Source organism: Gobio gobio (assembly GCF_949357685.1).
Source record: "Gobio gobio genome assembly, chromosome: 5".
Classification (NCBI taxonomy): Eukaryota; Metazoa; Chordata; class Actinopteri; order Cypriniformes; family Gobionidae; genus Gobio; species Gobio gobio.
The window spans coordinates 13,250,571-13,272,138 of NC_137101.1; the positions used below are offsets into that span (position 1 = coordinate 13,250,571).

At 36.7% G+C, this 21,568-nt stretch overlaps 2 protein-coding genes across 4 annotated transcripts in view; both read right to left on the bottom strand.

Annotated features, from left to right (window-relative positions):
- Window positions 1-21,568, bottom strand: part of LOC307126098 (scavenger receptor cysteine-rich domain-containing protein DMBT1-like) — a gene marked incomplete at its 5' end in the record, with an annotated part of 74,180 nt that overhangs the window by 39,612 nt on the left and 13,000 nt on the right. Inside the window, 14 exons of the mRNA XM_079816474.1 lie at window positions 11,320-11,388; window positions 11,502-11,570; window positions 14,309-14,367; window positions 14,451-14,534; window positions 14,633-14,848; window positions 14,957-15,271; window positions 15,449-15,526; window positions 15,648-15,949; window positions 16,944-17,253; window positions 17,350-17,433; window positions 17,546-17,860; window positions 17,982-18,299; window positions 18,725-19,042; window positions 19,226-19,364. Coding sequence (XP_079672600.1) covers window positions 11,320-11,388; window positions 11,502-11,570; window positions 14,309-14,367; window positions 14,451-14,534; window positions 14,633-14,848; window positions 14,957-15,271; window positions 15,449-15,526; window positions 15,648-15,949; window positions 16,944-17,253; window positions 17,350-17,433; window positions 17,546-17,860; window positions 17,982-18,299; window positions 18,725-19,042; window positions 19,226-19,364 — 2,676 coding nt within the window. The remainder of the gene's footprint in view (window positions 1-11,319; window positions 11,389-11,501; window positions 11,571-14,308; window positions 14,368-14,450; window positions 14,535-14,632; window positions 14,849-14,956; window positions 15,272-15,448; window positions 15,527-15,647; window positions 15,950-16,943; window positions 17,254-17,349; window positions 17,434-17,545; window positions 17,861-17,981; window positions 18,300-18,724; window positions 19,043-19,225; window positions 19,365-21,568) is intronic.
- On the bottom strand, window positions 760-13,823 carry LOC307126049 (uncharacterized protein). Of its 3 annotated transcripts, none has more exons than XM_079816390.1 (14): window positions 13,589-13,823; window positions 12,233-12,297; window positions 11,502-11,570; window positions 11,320-11,388; window positions 8,596-8,649; window positions 6,374-6,418; window positions 6,093-6,279; window positions 3,686-3,745; window positions 3,454-3,510; window positions 2,492-2,569; window positions 2,291-2,353; window positions 2,100-2,156; window positions 1,305-1,367; window positions 760-1,201 (listed from the first exon to the last, which is right to left on the bottom strand). In XM_079816390.1, exons 5-14 carry the CDS (start codon window positions 8,596-8,598, stop codon window positions 1,143-1,145), a joined length of 672 nt encoding a protein of 223 aa, XP_079672516.1. In that variant the 5' UTR covers window positions 8,599-8,649; window positions 11,320-11,388; window positions 11,502-11,570; window positions 12,233-12,297; window positions 13,589-13,823; the 3' UTR covers window positions 760-1,142. The 3 variants fall into 3 exon arrangements, with proteins under 3 accessions (XP_079672516.1, XP_079672514.1, XP_079672515.1); XM_079816388.1 differs by having other exon boundaries at window positions 765-1,204; XM_079816389.1 differs by lacking the exon at window positions 12,233-12,297 and having other exon boundaries at window positions 765-1,204; window positions 13,589-13,768.

Consider the following 21,568-nt stretch of genomic DNA (forward strand, 5'->3'; position numbering starts at 1 on the left):
CGCAACAGTTCCTTTTCTCCACGCGACCGTCCGCTTCTCCACGTGGGACAGCAACAAGACCGCGCCCCCTTTTTCGCGTTTCTTTGTGGGCGGAGGTTAGTCTGTTCTACTGCTCTACTGACGTAATTAAAGAAGGAAGTACCAGGATGTAGTCCAAGCCAGCCGTTCGCTGTAGGCTTTGAAAGGGAACTTCTGTTAAATAAAATATCTTGCTTGGCATTGAACTTTGAGCTTTATAATTTTACAGGTATTATTTATGCTCTAACAGCAACATTACACACTAACTAAAGTTTGAACAATGGAATCGCGAAGAAGGGGACCTTTAAGTTGAAAATCTGTTTGTGCAGCTTTGAATGACTCAATACTGCAGGTAATGACAATTTTCAAACAAAAGAATACTAAAAGTACCAAAAAGTAGAATGACATTATGATGGTTTAATTTATGGCTGCATAGATGAAATTGCAGTGGTCACACAACGGTACTGCACTTTTCCTGTCTATAGTTTTTAAGGATGGATATGAGCTGCACTGAGGCTCTAATGTTCTGTTTTTAAGCATTATTCACTTATAAAGTGATTCATATGTTTTATAGAGAAGAAATATATATTTTAAATGTGTTACATATTGTTGACTTACACATAGCCCTATATAGGCCTAACAAAACAAACAAATGTGTGTGACTGTGTGCACTAACTCACCATGTCTTCACACTTTCAGTTTGTTGGACAGTTATAAAAGTAAAATGCCAAGCAGACAAGCAATATGCATATTTATTTATTTATTGGTTAAAACACACCTGACCACATAAAATAATAATATTTGATATATTGTAGATCATTTAATTTAATTAATCAGCATTATCCACTCATAACAATTAAAGTACATGCTGTCATGATGGTGAAGCTGTTACATCACATTTTTTTTCATTTGGTAATTTTGCAGAAAAAGCATAATTTTTTTGTTGTTGCTGATATTAAAAAGGCCATAAAAAAACAATACAACACAATCTCACAGAGGCATTTACATTTAACAAAAAACACAAACAAACACAAAAACCTGAGATTTTTTATATATCAATAGCAATTTCACTCAAACTTTTAAGTGTTCAGATTTCTTGAACCGGTGTGGTCATTGAGCCGAATTTATTGAGCTGAATGGCCGAACCCTTCTTTTTTTGACTCCTCTTGCACATCGTCATAATCTGCTATTAAAAACAAAATCTTAATTTATGTTGTAATCAGATTAATATTTTAAATGGAGTCTATGAATCTGGAAAACATACTAACAATAACTTAATAACTTACCTAACAGGTTTCTCACATCTTCACTCACACTCATCACATCATCATACTCCTCCTGACCTCCCTCTGATCAAGAATGACATAAAAACACGTCCCATCAGTATAAAACACTTCAGCTGTGTCCCAATTCAGAGGCTGCATCCTTCAAACTAGGCCGCATTTGAAGGCCGATTGTGCACCGCTCCCTCTCCGAAGGCTGTCCCGCCTTCAAATGTGTCCTTCGTTTCCCGTGAAATGAAGGATTCAACAGATTGATCCTTTGCGGCCTTGACTACCCCGGAATTCATTGCGTGTCAGTGACGACAGGATTGTTTTGAGAGAAAATGCCGAATTACACTTTTAAACGCAACTATTGGGTTTCAGCTTAAACAAATATCTAATGAGACAAATTAAGAAAAAAAACTTTAAAGCAGTTCAAATGTTGTCTTATATCTTACTAAGATGTGATTATATATAGTTTATACTCTTTATTATGTACAGAAATGGACTATGGTGAGGATATTTGTTTGTGAACCCTGTTTTAGTTTCAGACAGTGTAATATAACTTTCAAAAAAGTCCAGTACAAACGTTACATCAACGGCAGCTGTCACAGTTGCTAGGCGACAATCCTCCGTAGGCTAGACTGTCCCATTTAACAACGCTTGTCCCGACCTTTGTGGCCTTTGAACAATGCAGCCTCTGAATTGGGACAGCTTTAATCTCATTTGAAGGATCCCTTTTCCCTTTAAGTGTCTTGATTACACAAAACTCATGTGAACATGTAAGGTGATAATAAGATGTTCTTCTGTTTAACCCACCTATTTGCGAGCTCTGTCCGTTAATGATGACATCATTAAAATTCTCAAGTGTGTAAACTACACGTGAAAATATAAGGACAAAAAGTGAAATATAAGCACACAAAAAAAAACATTTAGACAGTAATATAAACTATGATCAGTAATGGTGTTTTTTTTAAAGGAATATATATTTTTAATCAATTAAAAAACACCTTTTTTGATATCAGAGATCTGTCCACTGGGGATGACATCATCATAACTCTCAGGTATGTCTTCTACAAATTCACACATTTATTAAAAAAACACACACATTAATCACTTTCAAAACACATAAAAAAAATCCTTTAATATACTGAAATAACTTTAATATACTAAAAAAAGTATTTCATATCCTATTATTGAGTAAACGGCACCTGTCTCACGATCTGGTTTCAGTCCATCAGTGATGACATCATCATAGTATCCCGGTGTGATTTCCTTCATAATCTCTTCTGCATCAACAAACAATATGTTTGGATACTAAAATATGTTCTTGTTGCAGGTCATGAGACCATTAAACTAGAACCGCCAGGGATCGTTGTAAACCTAAAACCGCCAGCGGGTAAAATTTACCCATGCACATGATTTCTGTTTTGATATGGCTAAAAAACGTATGCCACTGTATTATGCCACTGTCTTCACAAAGTAATGTATAGAGTCATGAAATTATTATTTTTAGTCATCAACTGTTTTTGTGCTGTTGTTTTATGTCTATTTTAAGCAGGCTAAACAAATAACTTTTTGGTGAAATAGGCTAAACCAGCCTGCAATGACAACGAGAATTAGAAGGAAATAAATACATATTTGGATGGTGTAATATTATAATATAATGTCATTAATCACGTATTAAGATAACCCATATTATCTAAATTACTAAAATATCCTAAATCGACAATAAAGAGCATTAATAATAAACTGCAATGCATAGGATGGATGATGCAATGACAAATTCAAATCAAATTTGAAAAATTTAAATAAAAAAAAAATCATTAATTTTTTTAGTTGTATCATTTATCACAATAAACTTGGGGTAATCATACAATTGTTTTATTCATTACATCAGATCGTGTAAGCTTATATTGCTCAAACACAGCGTGAAAATAAAGGAATTAAATAGGGGTAAATTTGACCTGCTGGCGGATTTAGGTATAAATGCCCCATTTTTTAAGTCTGGTTTTATCTAAACAATTTTTAACAACACAAGATTGTAAATAACACAATTTTAGTAAAAGTAAATGACTGGGAGACCAGCTATGGGTACATTTTACCCTGTGGCGGTTCTAGTGTTAAGTTATTAATTATCTGAATCGTGTAATAAATTAAAAAGTTCACTGACCTTTCAGGCCACTGCTGTTGGTGACATCATCATAATATACAGTCTTGAAGTCTTTTTCTAAAAAGGAGAACAGAATATTATTATAGAAGTAAACTGTAGTATTTAAAAGGTACAGAGTCATTAGACAAATATTTAATATTATTTTTTAATAATATTTATTTATTTATTTAGGTTGAATTCAATGAAAAAGTTTTTTGAATAGTGGAATAAATATACGCTTCAGCTCTCTAACCTGAGAGCAGCTCCTCAGCATCTTCATACCCAGAATGCAGTTCTTCAGAGACGAGACTCCCTGATAAAGGAGAGCAGAACAGTCAGAAACATGTTCATCTTTACAAACAGAATTAATCCTCATTTCCTTTGGATCATAAAACTCTTACTTTTTAAAAACATTAGAGGCAGAAATATATTTTTAGGCCTATTAGCAAACACACATGTATCCTCAAATGAACCCATTCCTCACTGCCTTTCAGTAATACACACAGGAAGAGACACACACTCACACGCACGCACACACACACACACACACACACACACACACACACACACACACACACACACACACACACACACACACACACACATACTTGTTTTTGTGGTATAGAAGGACTTTGATGGCCAAACCAGTATGGTGGTGGTTTAAAGGGACACCCCTTTCCCAATGCCCTACAGTGATGATAAAACTATCAAAAATTTTGTTTTAATCTGCAGATCACAAATCTGACTTCAAATATTCTATACACACAACAGAACAGAAAATATGACAATATGATATTTTGGTGGTACACAAGGACATTCCCGCCCATCCTGAAATGTTCCCGCCTATGACATAATTGTGATTTTTGGGGCCCGACCGTATTATGAGGACACTCGTTTTACAATACACAAAATATGTCATTTCAGTGGATTACAGGGACCAGTGTGGTTTACAGGCACATGACCACACACACACACTAATGCGACAACACAGTGTATTACCAAGACTAAGGTGATTTAAGAGGACTGGATCTTAAACACAATACACAACTGCACAATCCAACATTACGGGGGCCAGTGTGTTTTACTGGTACATGACCACACACACACTACCCTGAAAACACTGCGTATTACCAAGACTAAGGTGATTTAAGAGGACTGATCTTTAAACACAATACACAACTGCACAATCCAACATTATAAGGACGTGTGTGTTTAATGGTTCATGCCCACAACACACACACACACCTGAAGATATGGTGCATTACCAAGACTAAGGTGATTTAAGAGGACCGGATCTCCAATACATTACACAAAAAAACTTACAACATTACAGGGACCAAAGTGTTTTAGAAGTGCTTTAATTATGACTTAAAATATTAACATAAACATTGAGTTTTTCCAGTTTTACCATGTGATACCATCATGTCATGCCATTTTAAGAGGAAAGTGACACCCTCAAACATAAAAACATGTTTCAGAAAGCATACAGCATCATTACAAAGCTTCGGAAAGATAGACAAAACAGCCCATTTGGAAACAGGCACATCTGAAATCAGTCATTAAACAGCTTTGATATATATTAAATTAACCCACTCGACATGCAATAAATGCTGCAGCATATAGAGAAACGACTTATAAGAGACGCTTTACCCAAAAAGACAATTCTTCACAATTGTCGAGTCAGAGTTTCAAAGGAGCTTAGAGGAAAACGGTGATAACAGGAAAATTATGTATTATTATTACATTTATTAAAATGATATTTGATTATGAAGTTAGTTTGGACTGTAGAGCAGCTCTAGAAGAGTATAGTGTCATCGTTCAGTGTTGATTGAGTTATGTTGTAGAAATCATCAGTTATTCCTTTAGTTAATATCATCTATAGCATGGGCGCCGGAAGCAAAAAAAAAATGTGGGTGGGTCCTCTCAGAATATTTTTACTGGAGTAGACGGCATTTACATTAAGTAGAAATATACCGCCTTGTTTGCTAAACGTCTGGTTGGGCCAGACAAAAAAACAGAAATCACCGCATCAGTGAGAGCAGCAATAGTGCGGGTGAGACGCATGGCATCAAGCTGACGCAAATCGACCCGCGGTTCGAATCCACCTTTTGCCGAACTCACTCTACTCCCTTTTTCCATCACATATCAGATCGGAAAGGCAATTATTTCCAATAGAAATGAAGAAAATATTAGAAAAGTTGAAATAAAGCATCTAACATGTGTTTAATAATGGTTAAGGGTTTGTGCACAGACGTGCTGAATTACAGACGGTAAAAGTGAGTGGGTCCAATATCATTGATCGTAAAAAGTGGGTGGGTCTTTTCCCGCACACATACAATGGTTCCGACGGCCATGATCTATAGCAGCTCTGGAGAAAACACTCATGTCATCGTCCAGCTCACTTCAGTTCTCATATAGTGCCAATGCAGTCAGATCAATAATAGTTTTGAAACGTATAATACTATTTCTTTCAAGAACAGTTCAACTTCTAGATGTATAGAGTGAGCTCTTAGTATGTTCTGCTGCCCTACATAAGTTTAGCTATAGAATGAACTAACAAAACCAACAACTAAAATAATAATCCAGCATCAAATGAGACACATGATGTAACATCACTTATTTTAGGCTTTGCTTTTCAAGGTAATTCCTCGATTTCTTACAAAATATCTTTTGTCCACTGTGCTTTCCCAAAACAGGCTCCTCAGCGGTCTTACACTGCGGTCTTTCAGTCAGTGTGGCCAGTTCTCCTTTGGCTATATGAGCCTTAAAATGTTCAATTACAGCTGTAACTTCAGCATTTGACCAGCACACGTTTTGTCCTTTCAGTTTCTGCCTCGCTGTCATTGTCTGTACAGAAGAACACATGCTTTAGTAAGCTCTAACTAAATGAGAGCTCCTGTACTTACACTGATGGAGGTATTCTGATTTAAACCTCAGGTACCTTGAGAAACTTCAGTGGTTTTCTCAATGGGCATCTTCTGAACACCTGGAAGAAATCAGTTATACACTGATCAGAAACTCAGATATAACGCAAACCTGTATCTAGATCTTAAAACTGAATATACACCTGATATCTAAAAAAAAAAATCACATTTCAAATGACATTCAAATTATTATTCTGGAGAAGAAATGTTATATTAAACACCTCCTTTTTAAGTTTTTGACCAACATGAACATGATCAACTTATTGGTATAGGCCAGAATTACAATGTTGGTGCAACACCGATTCCATTAATGTTCTTCTAGAAAAGTTTCACTATATAAAAGTGCAAAAATCTGATTATTGATAACTGATTATTACAATTAATGGCAAAAGGAATGTTTAGAAATGTAAACTGATATTACCTACTGACACACTGCAGCATTATATATTATAGATCTATATATACACACACACACACACCGTATATATCTGTCTTAAAACCACTGGCTTAAAATGAACATTTCTAACGCATCATCTTACTCTAAAGGTACAAATTCTGTTGTGTACCTTATCAACATTATTTAATATTAAGCCATTGATTTTGGGCTGTTGGCAAACATAATTCTAAAGTGGAAACCATCTAAACATCAACAGACAGGTTGTTCATGTTTATACGCACTTTACTATCATTACTAACATTCAACAAAGCATGTATTGATGGATTTTGTTACCCTTGTTGTAAAGTGTACACTATTTCAACATTACCTGATGTGTTATTAACATTTGTAGACTCTTTATCAACATGACTTGTCATTAACAAAGCATTTATTATTATTTAATGAACCTACAAATGTTAACACATCAGTTAATGTTGAAATAGGGTACACGTGATAATAAGGTTCTCAAAATCCAATAATATACATGCTTTGTTTTAATAATGTTGATAAGGTATACAACAGCATTTTTACCTTTAGAGTAAGATGGTGAGTTAGAAATATTCATCCGTAGTGTGTGTGAACTGCTGTGTAAACTAATGTAAATATGTACAGTAAGATAACCTTACAAAAACAGTAAAGCTACAGGCATTGTTCATGATTAGTTCATGTTAACTAATGCATTAACTAATGTTAACTAATACAACCTTATTGTAAAGTGTTACCATAATAACTATAATACTTTTAGATCACTATTATTATAATTGTTGCTAAGATACTAATATACTACTACTGTCAATGAAAAATGTATATTTTATAATGATTATTTTATTTTACAATACTTCCTTCTTAATTTCTTCGCTTAAGCTGTTATACTGGCAGAAGCCTGCAGTTTCAGTGGAAACAGGTTTATAAACGCATCTTATTACAAATGGGGTGAAATACTTTAAATCAGCTGTCCACAGAAAGTTTGGATATAATGCAAATGTGCTAATAGAGTGTAAGTGGTGCTCGCTGCATGTTAAACTCAAGGCACATGTAGAGATGGAGTTCACTGCATTTATTGGCTGTGAAACGAGGCGTGGACAATGCCAGATCATGAGCTGATGGAGTGAGGAAAGTGTGCAGTTCAGTTTGAAACACGCAGCACAACAAACTGTAGACTTACTTCATTATCGTCTTGTGTGATTTGATAAGGGCATGAAGCTCTATCGTGCTTTTGATTTTAATTTCATTTTAGAGACGCTTTACCAAAGTGCATGCCGCAAGATACAAAGACAATTTATGTTATTACACAAACACATTTGGAGACGGAATTAAATCCGGTGACTCAAAGCACTTCAGGAGGTGGTCTGAGACGCATTCCAGATGAAACTGGACAAGTGTAAATGCAGATGGTTGTTGAAACCGCATATGGTTTACCACAACTTTACTCCTCACAAAACTGCCAAATTATAAACAAGTGAGAGCGTGTTTTAGGCTATATGACATGTTCTAGTCAGATATGACAGCGCTCATCTTCATTAAAAGTAGTGAGAATAAATTATTTAACCAGTGCTGATGCTACTCTCTCTCCTATTGATCTTGAAATTAGCTGATGATAAATAACATGCTTCTCATAGCGGTAGTTTTACGATGACGTGAACACCGTTAAACCAGCGTATAGCGTGGAAATAAAATGCAAAGGCCCATTTATGTGGCCAAGTGTAAATGGAATTGTTTTGACAAATCATATCAGTAAAAACACATGAAAAGGTTCTTACTAGACTAGCATTTTCTAAAATGATGCAATGCTCTTTTTATTACCATCTCAGCACAGCCTTGATCATCCAATGAGAACTGGTCCTTCTCAGGGCTCACCTGAAAGCAAGGTAAAGAAAGAAGAGATAAACATTCAACTACAGACAAAGATTCAGAGATGATCCAAATGAAGCAGCACAGACACTGGACTCCATCTGATAATAACAATGAGGCCGATATATATTAAGACTAATAAATAATGGATTATTTCCTGCAGCTTCAGATGTGTACTGTTCACCATGATGGTTGTGAAATGTTTGAATCACTTTGAAAAGGAAGACACAGTCAAGGTGCATCACAATCAGCGCGGTGTTACAGGGAGAGTTTGTTTGTGCATTCGCAGCATTTTGTGGAATTGTAAGCTGTAATATTTTTAAAATGTTGTGTATATCTGATTTATCTCAGACAGGATGAGTTACTGAACGCTGCAGTAAAGTGCTTCACTGTAGGCCAACCGGTGATCATCTCTTCCACACGCGAGCTCAAACAGCAATGCAGGACAATAATAACTGACTGTCATATATACATAACATTATAATGAGAAGACTATTGCAATAAGACGCTGTGAATTCTTTGGGTTTAGTTGCTGTGTTCCAGCGCTGTTGTGGGAAGAACGCGCTGAACAACAGGAGTTCCACATTTTGACAAACACAGTCAAGTGCACTTGTGCATTTGCATCAATGTGTGCAGATATAAGTCGTGATAGTAAAGTTATGTAGTATAAACCTTTGATTTCTCTCATATAGGATGGATTAGGATCAGTTAAATAACTCAGGCAAAGCTCTTCATTGTACCGCTGATGCTCATTGGCTTCAACGCAGAACATTAATAACAATAATTGGGACTGTCATATATAAATTACATTATAATGAGAAAACTATCTGAATAAAACGCTGTGAAGTCTTTGGGTTTAGTTGCCGTGCGTCCACAACAGGAGTTTCAATACGTAACTTAGTTCAAGTTCATCTATGCATGATTTTGTGCAAGTAGGAGTTGTAATATTGTGTTTATTTTTTATAAATATCGAATTGATCATATATAGGTTGTGTTCCATTGAGCTAAACAAAAGCGCTTGGGTTTATGGGTGTTCATTCAGCTCTTCAGCTTTAGCGCGCGCACCTCAAACACACGTTATTTGAAACCATCCTATTAAACACGCATAATATTACTGTAATTTTAAAAATATTAATATGTTTTCAAAAGTATTGATGCATTATTTATCAGAACTAGTACTTGTATTGTTCTTGTATCATTTTCATCAACAATATGAGTAAAATAATTCCCTTATTGTCCATTTGATTTGATTTATCCATGGCACAGGCATTTGATTCTTTATGTAGCCTAAGTAATGTTGCCCATGACTTGTTTGCATTTTAATTTTATTTTATTTATTATTATTTGTAAGGCAATAGATGTTTTGGGTAAAACTTTACAATACATTTGTTATTGCATTAACTAACATGAACTAACAGAGCAAAACTTTTGTTAATGTGAGTTAATAAAATATGTGAGTTGATGTTAGTTCACAGTGTGCACTAAATGAACAGATACAACACTGGATCATAAACATGTTGAGATTAACGTTAACTAAGATTAATAATCCTGTAGAAGTATTGTTCATTCATTGTTAGTTCATGTTAGCTAACACTAACAACATGAAAACTTATTGTAAAGTGTTGTCATTTTTTTTTTTTATAAAGAAAGTTAATTAATTTAATTTTTACAATCATATGATAGCCAATAGAATGAATGGCTACTGTACTGTATAGGTTTGATTTATGTTGAAGTGTTTGAGTCATGGCTTTTAAAGGTCCCGTTTTTCGTGTTTATTTGAAGCTTTGATTGTGTTTACAGTGTTCAATATAACATGTGTTCATGTTTCGCGTGTAAAAAAAACACAGTATTTTTCACACAATTTACTTATCTGTGTACCGCTGTTTTCACTGTCCTCAAAACGGCTAGAAAGATTTCGCTGTTCTATGAAGTCCCTCCTTCAGAAACACGTAACGAGTTCTGATTGTGCCAGCGGTTCCCGTGTTGTGATTCGACAGCAGCTTAGCGCACGCAGAGCGCACGTTACCGGAAAGGTCACGCCTTTCACCATAACGGGGATGCATGCGCTCAATGATCTCTAAGTACAGCGTCCCTGGGAAAGCCAAACAAAGGTGACTTGACTCCGGGATGAAAATAACAGCGTCTCGACGACATGGCGACAAACAAACTATACAAACGCAACCGAACGCAACACTTCCTCTTATCCACGCGGGAGCAACAAGACCACGCCCCCTTTTTCGCGTACTCTTGTGGGCGGAGGTTAGTCGACAAACTGCTCTACTGACGTCATTAAAGCAGGATGTACAGAGATGTAGAACAAACCAGCCGTTCGCTGTAGGCTTTGAAAGGGAACTTCTGTCAAATAAAATATCTCGCTTGGCAGTGAACTTTGAGCTTTATAATTTCACAGGTATTATATATGCTCTAACAGCAACATTACACACTAACTAAAGTTTGAAAAATGGGATCACGAAGAACAGGACCTTTAATGATGAGCCTTTTGTTTTTGTAATCAGGCTCTCAAAGTATATAAAATTTGGATTTAGATTAATCGGCCAATATATCAGTTATCAGCTTTCAAATATAAAGAACGATCAGTTATCGAACTCTGCCCAAATGTTTATATTGGTGCATCCCTAATTTTAATTTCCAAAAAGAAAAAAGAAAAAACAATACCTTCTGTACTCTCTGTATCTCTGACTTCTGACTGGGACAGAGTGCGGAGGGATCAACCTCACAGAGAGTCTACAAAACATCAAATTAGACATGAAACACTGATGTAAATATGTGAACAGCCTAGATCTCACACGTGTGTTTGCTTGGTTTGCTCATTCTCTTACAGCACAACTCTCACTTACCTCATGTAGACCCACAGTAAGAGCAGCACAATCACCACTGCCTGATGACAGCTGGGTCTGACGGCTGATCTGAACATATGAAATAAAGCGTTACATACAGAAACACTTCACCTAAAAACATAATATATGGAATATAGCAAAGGGATAATGTACAGTCAGCCAGTAATTAATACAAAATAAACATGGACAGGATAATCAGATAATCATACATAACTACCCATCAATAAATATTTGCACATAAAATATTGATGAGATAATATACAAGATTACAAAATAGTTCAATTTCAAATCAATATTTCAAGGTAATTTTAATGTCTTTTATGCATCACATTAGATGCGTGTTCATTATAGTATGTCATGTTGTGTGTGTGTGTGTGTCTTACAACAGTTTTATGAGGACACCGTTTTATGAGGACATCATAAGAACATGTTCTTGATGTTTGACTTTGACTCAGTGTGTTGTGTTAGTTTGACAGAAGTCTGGTCTATGAGGACACTAGTTTTACCGGGACACTGGTCACTAGACACATTTGGACGGCACCTGAGCTCCAGTATTTGTGTGTATGAGAGTGATACGAGACACTGCGTCTGTGCTAGTTGCACAGTAAGTGATCCTGACTCACTTTTTACACACACAATCATAATTCAGTGACGGATAACTCTGGCAAACGATCTGTTTCTGAGCTGAAATCTATTCTATTCTTTAAGGAATAACTCAATTATTACATTACCTTCTTGGATACCTTTAGAGTTGCTGTATCTTGTTTGGTTTAATCTAATTCTTCTCAGTTATCATCTGGAAAAAAAAGAAGAGCAAATAAAAATCAAAACAAAATAAAGACAAATAAATACTCATTTTAGTATTACATATTGAAAGCCAATTTCAACCGAGGGTCCTATTTTTTTCTTCTTCAATTATTATATATGTTATAATAATTATAATAAATATTTTTGATATTGGTATTAGCCGAAATGAGCTGTGAATTATGGGTTATCAGTATCGATCCTAGTATTCCATATGTGCACCACAGTGTCCCGGTAAAACTAGTGTCCTCATAGACCAGGATTCTCAAACTAACACAACACACTGACATCCTTCAGTCAAGACAAACATCAAGAACATGTTCTTATGATGTCCTCATAATACGGTGTCCTCATAAAACTGGTGTAAAGCCACACACAACCTGACATACTGTAATGAACACACATGTAATGTGATGCATTAAAGCCATGAACATTAACTTGTAGGGCTGCACAATACATTGCTTTATCATTCATACCTATTCATGGTGGTGACATTGGAGTATAGCCCTATGTGAAGTCAAGCAGGCTATATGGATCATAGTTGATCTCTTATAGTGAAAACAGCCTAATAAACTGCTGCAGACTGTCATTAATTGCAATAAAACATCCAAATACAAAGAAAAAAAATCAGTTTTGTAGCTTTAACCAGGAATAATTATATCTGATGTATACAGTAAAGACTATGCAGTGTTATTTTACAGTTGATTACTCTATATACCCTTATTACTGTTCCTAAATGCTATTAGACTTACCTGGAAAACATGAGGCACTGTTAATTTCATATTTTTGTTCCATTTTTGTATCTATGCTTGCAGTTTATTATTTTCTATGCAGACGCACACCCCTACAAAATCACACCAATCATTTTAGAATGATTAGTTATTTCCAAAAAGCTATTTAAGTCATCTGGTGAAATTGTTTTTCATATTCCATTATATATTGCAGGGGAAAAAAAACAATATTGCCATATCGTTTTTTTTTTAAATATTGTGCATCTCTATTAACCTGGGTAACATTTAAGCTTTAATATTACCTTTAACAATACTCTGTAAATAAAATATAATGTACCAGCTTTATTAAACAAGTTTTAAATGACGAGCATCGCTGATTCTCTGTAAACAGAATCACTATAAGTGCGCTAGCACCGTTAGCATCACGCGCTAGCTGCTTTCTAAGTGTAAAACGAGCTGGGAAGAGCTAACAGGACATGCACAAATAAGCCAAACGGACCCACAGGCTATTAGAGAAGCATTATAACATTATTAAACAGTGTTATAACTTACCTTTAAATAGCAGTTGCCTTCATAAGGTCCGCAGTCCTCTCATGTCCGGTCCAAACAGGAAATTAACTTGCCCCATACACCTCTGACTACACCACACTTATCATAATATAAACGGGATTTTATCATATAATTAATATATTACTTGCAAAAATACTTAAATAATTAGTATTTTGCATTATGTTGCTTATTATACAGACTTATGCTGAAGCTGAATGAAGCTCCGCCCACCGGCGCCATCTTGTTTTCACGATTTCCCGCCTACCGGAACCGATCTGTCCAATCAGAGGCCTCAAAACTTACACTTGTGTGTATTATGCAAATTTTTGATGACGCAGGTGTTATACCGGGACCTGGCTCCAGGGGCGCACTCCCGAAATCAGGGATACACTGTGTATAGTAAAATTTCTGGGTTTTGTGGTATGTAAGGACATCGCGCCAAAATTGGAGAGGGTGCTTCTGGGACATAGTAAATGACATCCACACTGCCGGAATTATGAGGACATGGCCCCTGTCCTCATAAACCCAAATGTCCCCGTAATGCTGGTGCGTATTCAGGTCAAAAGTCCTCGTAAACCACAAAAACAAACACACACACACACACACACACACACACACACACACACACACACACACTGCAAACATATGAGCCGCTCCTTATTACCCTCTAAAAATACATACAGGAAGACACACACACACACACACACTCATATTAACATGCACCTGCAGCTCTGTGGTTTTCTGCAGGAATTCTGTGGTTTGAAGCAGGAGGTTTAACAGGACTAATAATAGATGAACATCAAGTGTCTCACAGACTCTCTTATTAATTCATCATATTAAATAAGATTCATGCCTCATGTCTCACCCCTCTGAGTGAAGTGATTGTGTCTGCGATGAATCTCCTCATAAACGGCCTCAGTCGTCGTCCTGTGTCTCCTCTTAGAGAGAGCTGTGAGTGTAGACAGACAAACCTGCTGTCAGTTCACAACACATGACTGATCACACACTGAATAAGACACAATATGACAGTCTCTGGATCTCTCCTACCTCTCCTCATCCCTCTGTTCTGCTGAATCAGTATAAGCAGTGGCACTAAGAGCAGTAAGAGCACAACTCCCAGTACAATCACAAGCACGGAGAGAGACGCTGCTGGAGGAGTTTGTGGAGGAGAGACTGATGTTGAGCTTGAGCGCACTGTCTGAGAAACTGGAGCAGAAGCTGATGTTGTTGTGGCAGGAGCAGGAGTAGTGGACACTGACAAATCTGGAAAATCTGTCAAAACAGACACATTACAAATTATGCAAATATAAAAAAATATGATCACTAAAATTATGTAAAAACGACTAATATTGGTCAGTTTTTTGCTGTGACCTGCACAGGTGAGTCCAGCGTGCTCTTTGTGGGAGCAGTCAGTGTGGTTCTTCAGGGAGAGAGGACAGTCCCACAGGTGAATCTCATTCCCTCTGCACTCGACTCTGTTCAGCCACACAACACCTTCACCAGCACCAAAGGCTGAATTCCCATCAGCCCTCAGTGCTGCTCCACAACCCAGCTGCCTGCAGACCACCTGAGCATCGCTGATGTCCCACTGATCATCACAGACTGAGCCCCACACAGCGTTATGATACACCTCCAGCCTCCCAGAGCACCGGCCCTCCCCTCCACTCAGTCTGAGAGGAACATGCTCTAAATCACACACATCAGCCATCACTGACCATCTTCAGCTCATCATTTACAACAATACATAATGCATTGTATAACTAAAGTTGTGATAAATTATGTGGATTCAGTGTTCAAGTGCTACAGATATTAATAATTCAATCTACTTTATATAAATAAAATACATCCTTATAATAAACTTACTTGAACACTGTCTCTGGTGAGGAGATGGTGAGGTTGAACATGTCAGACGACTCTGAGGAGATTCAAGATTCTCCTTCTCTGAAATTAAAATGTTAAAATTTAATTCAATACTTAATAGAAAAATTATAAGGAAAAATAATCATATTTAAAGAAACATGACCACTTCAAATCATCTTAAATCAGTTAAATATCATCTTACCTGAGCAGGTGATCTTGGCCACTTCATTTTCACAGTCATTCAGTCCCCAGGGTGAAGATGGACACTGCCATAGAGTGGAATCATGACGTCGACAATTAAATTCATCAAGCCAATTATGAGACTTCAGTCCCTCTGAATAACTGGGTTCACTGCCAGATCTTCCACAGTTCAGCTCTTGACAGATCAGACTTGCTGTGTCTCTGTCCATCTTATTGTAACACACATTCCCCCAGGATCCATTGTAGAAAACCTCCACATTCCCTTCACAGATGTCAAAATGTCCATTGTGTGTGGAGTATCTCCTATGAACACAGTCGGTTATGGCGTAAGTGTACGCAAACAGGCGGGTAATAACTGGATATGTGTCAGAATATTGCGTCCATGCATTCAGCAGCCCGATTAAATACCTGTCTGTCATTAATGTTAATCAAACAACTACAGATGTTAAATAAATGTATACATATTAAATAAACTTTTTTTTTTTTTTAAATGTAGCCTACTATTGTTTTTGTAATTAGCTAATTTGCTTCTTTGTTCTTTTATAGCCTATAGCCTAGCAAAAATAACTAATTAAATTACATTTATCATATTAGCCTCTATACGGTATGCTCATATTGCCCACCCCTTGTACTTGTACACCCCTTGTACATACCAGCTTATATACAATGTAGTCTTGATTTGGGTGGGCACTCTGCATTTGGTTTTACATCTTCTAAATCAAGTAAAATGACTCAAAATCAAGTAATTTAAGCATGCCAAAGTCAACTTTAATCATATAAAATGTAATTTCCAAACAGCAAAATTGTGGCCAGTGAAAATGCTGAGTAACTTTGGAAAACCACTAGCCACAGTGGCTGGTGAGGAAAAAAGTTAATGTCAAGCCCTGCCTATAATGTTTCTTTATTTAAACGTTATCATATGAGCATCCAGTCAGTCTGCTTTAAGTCTCAGAGTAGCTGTAAGCTGCAATCATTCACTAAGAAGAACCAAATCATTGAAAGTCATTTGTTCGGGAATCAGACTACATTTGTCACACTCTGTGTTTAGTGCTGTAGATTCAGTTGTCATGTGGTGTAAGTAGTTTAGAAAACTACAGAGAATTTTAGTATTCAATCCGCATTGGGAAAATGCACTTATATTAACAGACTAGGTTAATGTATTTTTTATCATTATTTTTGACATGTATATTTAACATGTATAAGTACACTTGATATCATCAGTCACATACATAGATAATTGAAAATGTTTAAAATATTGTCAAGTTATTATTTAACTTCTTATGGTTTACCTGAGCACACGACTCCTACATCCTCCTTGTGTTGACAGTCATGTTTTCCCCAGCCTGGAGAAGAGCAGTTCCACAGGGACGTCTCATTCCCCTCACACTCCACCTCATCCAGCCATATGGGTCCAGAACCAGGACCAAACCAGGCTGGTACCTGCTGGTTACTGAGGGCCACTCCACACTGCAGCTGTCTGCACACCACATGGGCATCTTTAATATCCCAGGAGTCATCACACACTGTCCCCCATGAGCCGCTGTGAAGAACCTCCAGCCTCCCTGCACAGTCTCCCCCAGAACCCACCAGCCTGATGGACCCGCGACCTGATATTCAGAGAAAGATAAACAGTGCTTGTATTGTACATGCACATTATTTATCACTAAAAGCTAAAGAACCTGTCCAGATGTAAATTTTCTCACCAAAATGTGTGATTGACAGCTGTTGTGTGGAGCTGCAGTTGAGAGTTTGTGAAGAGCTGCAGTTCCCCAGATGAGCTTCACTCTCTGAAGAGAGTATTTATTTGTCATTCGTTATTTATCTAAAATGTATACATATATTAAAATGTGTAGTTTTAATCTAAAACCCATGACTTCATCACGGTGTGAATCCCCTCACCAGAGCAGATGACTCCAACATCTCGTCTATGAGAACATTCAGTTCGACTCCATGAAGAGATGGAACATTCTGAGAGTTTTGTTTCATTCCCGTCACAATCAAACACATCAGCCCAGATTTCACCACTTCCCTCTCCAAACCAGTCTGATCCCACAACAGACACAGCAATCCCACAATTCAGCTGTCTACAGAGGACACTGGCAGCTCTCATATCCCAGCATGCATCACACACTGTGCCCCAATGACTGAAGTACTGACGCTCCACTCTTCCAGAACAAGAGTCTGAGCCATTTACCAGTCTGAGGTCAGTGTAACCTGGACAAACAATTAACAACTTTTTTAAACAGTATGAAACTAAGTCAAGATAATTCAGCAACACAGCAGCAGTATGTTATGTATAATGTATCTAAAGAGAAGTCAAATGTTTATACTCAACCAGAACAAATCACTCCAACATCATTGTCATGGGAACATTTGTGCTTCTGTGAAGATAATCGTGAACAGTTGTGTATCTGTGATTCATTTCCTCTGCACTGAATCTCCTCTGACCAAACATGGCCTTTCCCTTTGCCAAAAGCAGCTTCCCCCAGCACCTGTACAGGAGCTCCACAGGCCAGCAGTCGACACACAACCTCTGCATCCTGCTGGTCAAAGGCAGCGTCACACACTGTTCCCCATCCTTCTGTACGAAGCACCTCCACTCTCCCAGAGCACCGGTGAGACCCGTCCACAAGTCTAAGTCCTTGCTCTGAGTCTTTGAATTATAAAGACAGATAATTAATGAAACATATTCACCTGGAACACTAGAGAAAACTGTCATTACATTTGGACATTTTGTATTTCATTAATTCACTTAATCTACACTAATTTTATCTGTAATTGTATCTTTCATCAGTAATTTATAATCTTCATTAAATAAAGAATGTAAATAAAATTGTCAAATCAGACTGAATAATAAAAAAGACATTACATATTTAATGGGGACTCACTGCATCATAGTTTATTATAAGAAAATAAGGAATGAGGACAAATATAATTTCTTGAACAAAATAATTAAACAGATTGCATATTTCATAAGATTGACACTGATGCAGTTTGTCCTCACCAGCAAACAGAAACATTATATTGCTTGAGTGAGAATTATGAAAGAGTTCTGTGATAAGATGAGGGGCAGCTTACTTGAACACACGACACCAGCATCTTGATTATGATTACAGTACTGTGCTGCATACTGGCTATATGATCTGCAGTCTTTCAGTGCAGTCTCTGATCCACTACAGTGTACATAAGCCATTGAAATCGGTCCTGATCCAGGTCCAAAGTGAGCAGAAGTTGTTGCTTTTACAGCCGTCCCACAGTCCAGCTCTCTACACACCACTGCAGCATCAGCAATATCCCAGTCCCTATGACACACTGTTCCCCACTGACCATTATAAAGAACCTCCACTGTACCAGCACAGGGATTACTGCCATTCACCAACCTCACGCTCACACTGTCTACACACGAGAGAGAGGGAGACCATTAGTAAATATACCAAACATAGTATGTAAGTGTAACATCACATGTAAATGATTTCAGCTCATATTAAATAATAAAGTATCTCTTTATGTACCTACCAGAGGTGGTGAGTTTTAACATATAGCACAGAAACATCAGCATCAGACAGTTCTCCATCTTACTTCTGCTCGACACACTCATCAGCTCAGAACACAGCACAAGTTTCTCCTCGACTCCCTCAAACACACTGAAGAAACTGGCTCCTGTCAGTCCCCTAAAGACAGAGAGACTCTCACAGCTGCCAATGACACTCACTGTTACCTTATTAGACACAACAGAGGAAATCATCAAACACAACCACTGACAAATCAGAGGAGGCATTTATGATTTTCACCATATCAAGAGAACATCTGCGCTGATGAGCGGGACTCCTCCTGCACCATGAAAAGACACTTCACCGAGGATAGAATCACATCTTTCATAAGTCAGGAGAGATAAAGTCACACTAAACTTAAAGGAGATTGATACAGGAACACTGCAGGTTATATTCGGCATCAAAGCCTGTGTCTGCACACACAACATACAAGACTGATGACTGATTTGTGTAAGTCTGATCACTTCAAACACTTGTAAGTAAGGAGAAAACTTAGTAGAAATAGAACTATTTTATTTATTTGAATAAATGTAACATTTTAATCTGATGGTTTCTAGATAGGCCTAAATTATGCATAATATTACAATGCATTGATTTTACAACTTTGTTGTTTTATTCGAAAAAAGTATTACATAGTATATAGTATAAACTATATTGTTGCTAAGCTATTCAAAAGTGTTTTTATTAAATATATTAAATATTATTTACATAAGTAAACCTTAGAGAATAATACATAGCAGCAGTAATGCTGCACTGCTGTATTTGTCCAGCAGATGGCAGCAAAACACCTCTAACTTAAAGACCACTAGCCTATAATGTTGCGCGTGCATGAGCTTCTCATTGTGAACGGATTTCAGGACTGCAATCAATGGTTTTTCTTCACGTAGCAACAATTATAAGGAACTAGTTTCATGTAGAGCTCGTTTCACAGCACATTATTTTTAAACTTTATCTGCACAAAGTGACAATGTTGGCCTAATCACACTCTAGCGTGATGTTAATAAGGTTTTTCACTGACAAACTTTTACATTTCAATATTTGAAACACCCCGTGTTTACATACAATAAAGAAAAAAAAATTTAATTAGTAGGCTATACAAAACCCCGAGATGTGTTTTTAAACGTTTAGCCTAATGTTTTTTTTATTTGACATATGGCATAAAAGCGGCGCTCTTGTTAAATTAGCGTGATGCGACGGGTAAAAACATCCATGTGTAGCCTACATAGAAATATGTAGGCTAGTCAATAACTGCTGAAGAAACTAACTATTTGGTTAGATTTTTGTTTGCATAAGGAAAAAACGGAGGATTTTGAGATTCGATTTCGATTTCTGTTCAGTTTATATTTTTCCAATAATAAAAAAAAAACATCCGTTGAATTTACATAGCCTACAGAAAACCAATCAAAAAGCGATAAGCAGCTGTAAACTCACATTTAACTCAAAAATAAAATAAAATACATTTTGTAGGCCTATATATAAAAAGGAAGCATATCTATAAACCTTTCGCCTTTTGACATGACCTTCGTGTTCAATGCCAAGTCTCATACTGCAACACAATATTACATAAATTGTTCATTTTAAATGTAAATCTGAATAAAATAAAAAGTATTATCGCAAATATTAGCATGATGGATTAAATAATGTACCATTGAAATAACTTTTTTTTTTTCAATGAGATTTTTTGCATTACGGTAATGAGCAGGGGTGGTCGCAGGGTAAAATGAATGAATCATTAATATTAATAATAATAGCAATTATTGGTTCTCAAAATAGCCATTGTTTTCTTATATTTAACTGGTTTTGGGTTGATATGCTCTAAAGAGGATTCATGAGATTTGCCCACAACATTTTAAATGTAAAAAATCGTGAGAATTTTACTTTCTCACTTTCGTACTGCCAGCTGCCAGAAGAAATGCGTGACAGCTGCCGAGATTTGAAGGGGATTTGAAGGCCTACTTATGTAATTCATCTCTAGGCTATAACTTAACTTGAATGCAATTTTAGTTTGAGGCTTTGTGAAATCAGTAGCCTTTCATTATGTATTTAGGTTAATGTCACAAATTAGGCTACACAGATCTCTAACATTTAACTCTTATTGTTAAACTCTGAGGTAATTAATAGCATGATGTGGCAATAATGTCTGTCAATCATGTAAACGTTTATTTTCATTGGTTCTTGCTTACATAAAATTATTAAAAACTTGATACCCCCCTCACCCAAACCTTAGCAAGTTCAGCTTGAGATCAAACGGGAAATTTCACCACAGAAACCTTTTCGGGTTGACATTGTGGCGGTGGGACATCAACTTAAAGCGACAGGTCTGCTTACCGATGACGTCACTAATCTGCATTTCACGTCTCAAACTCTTAAC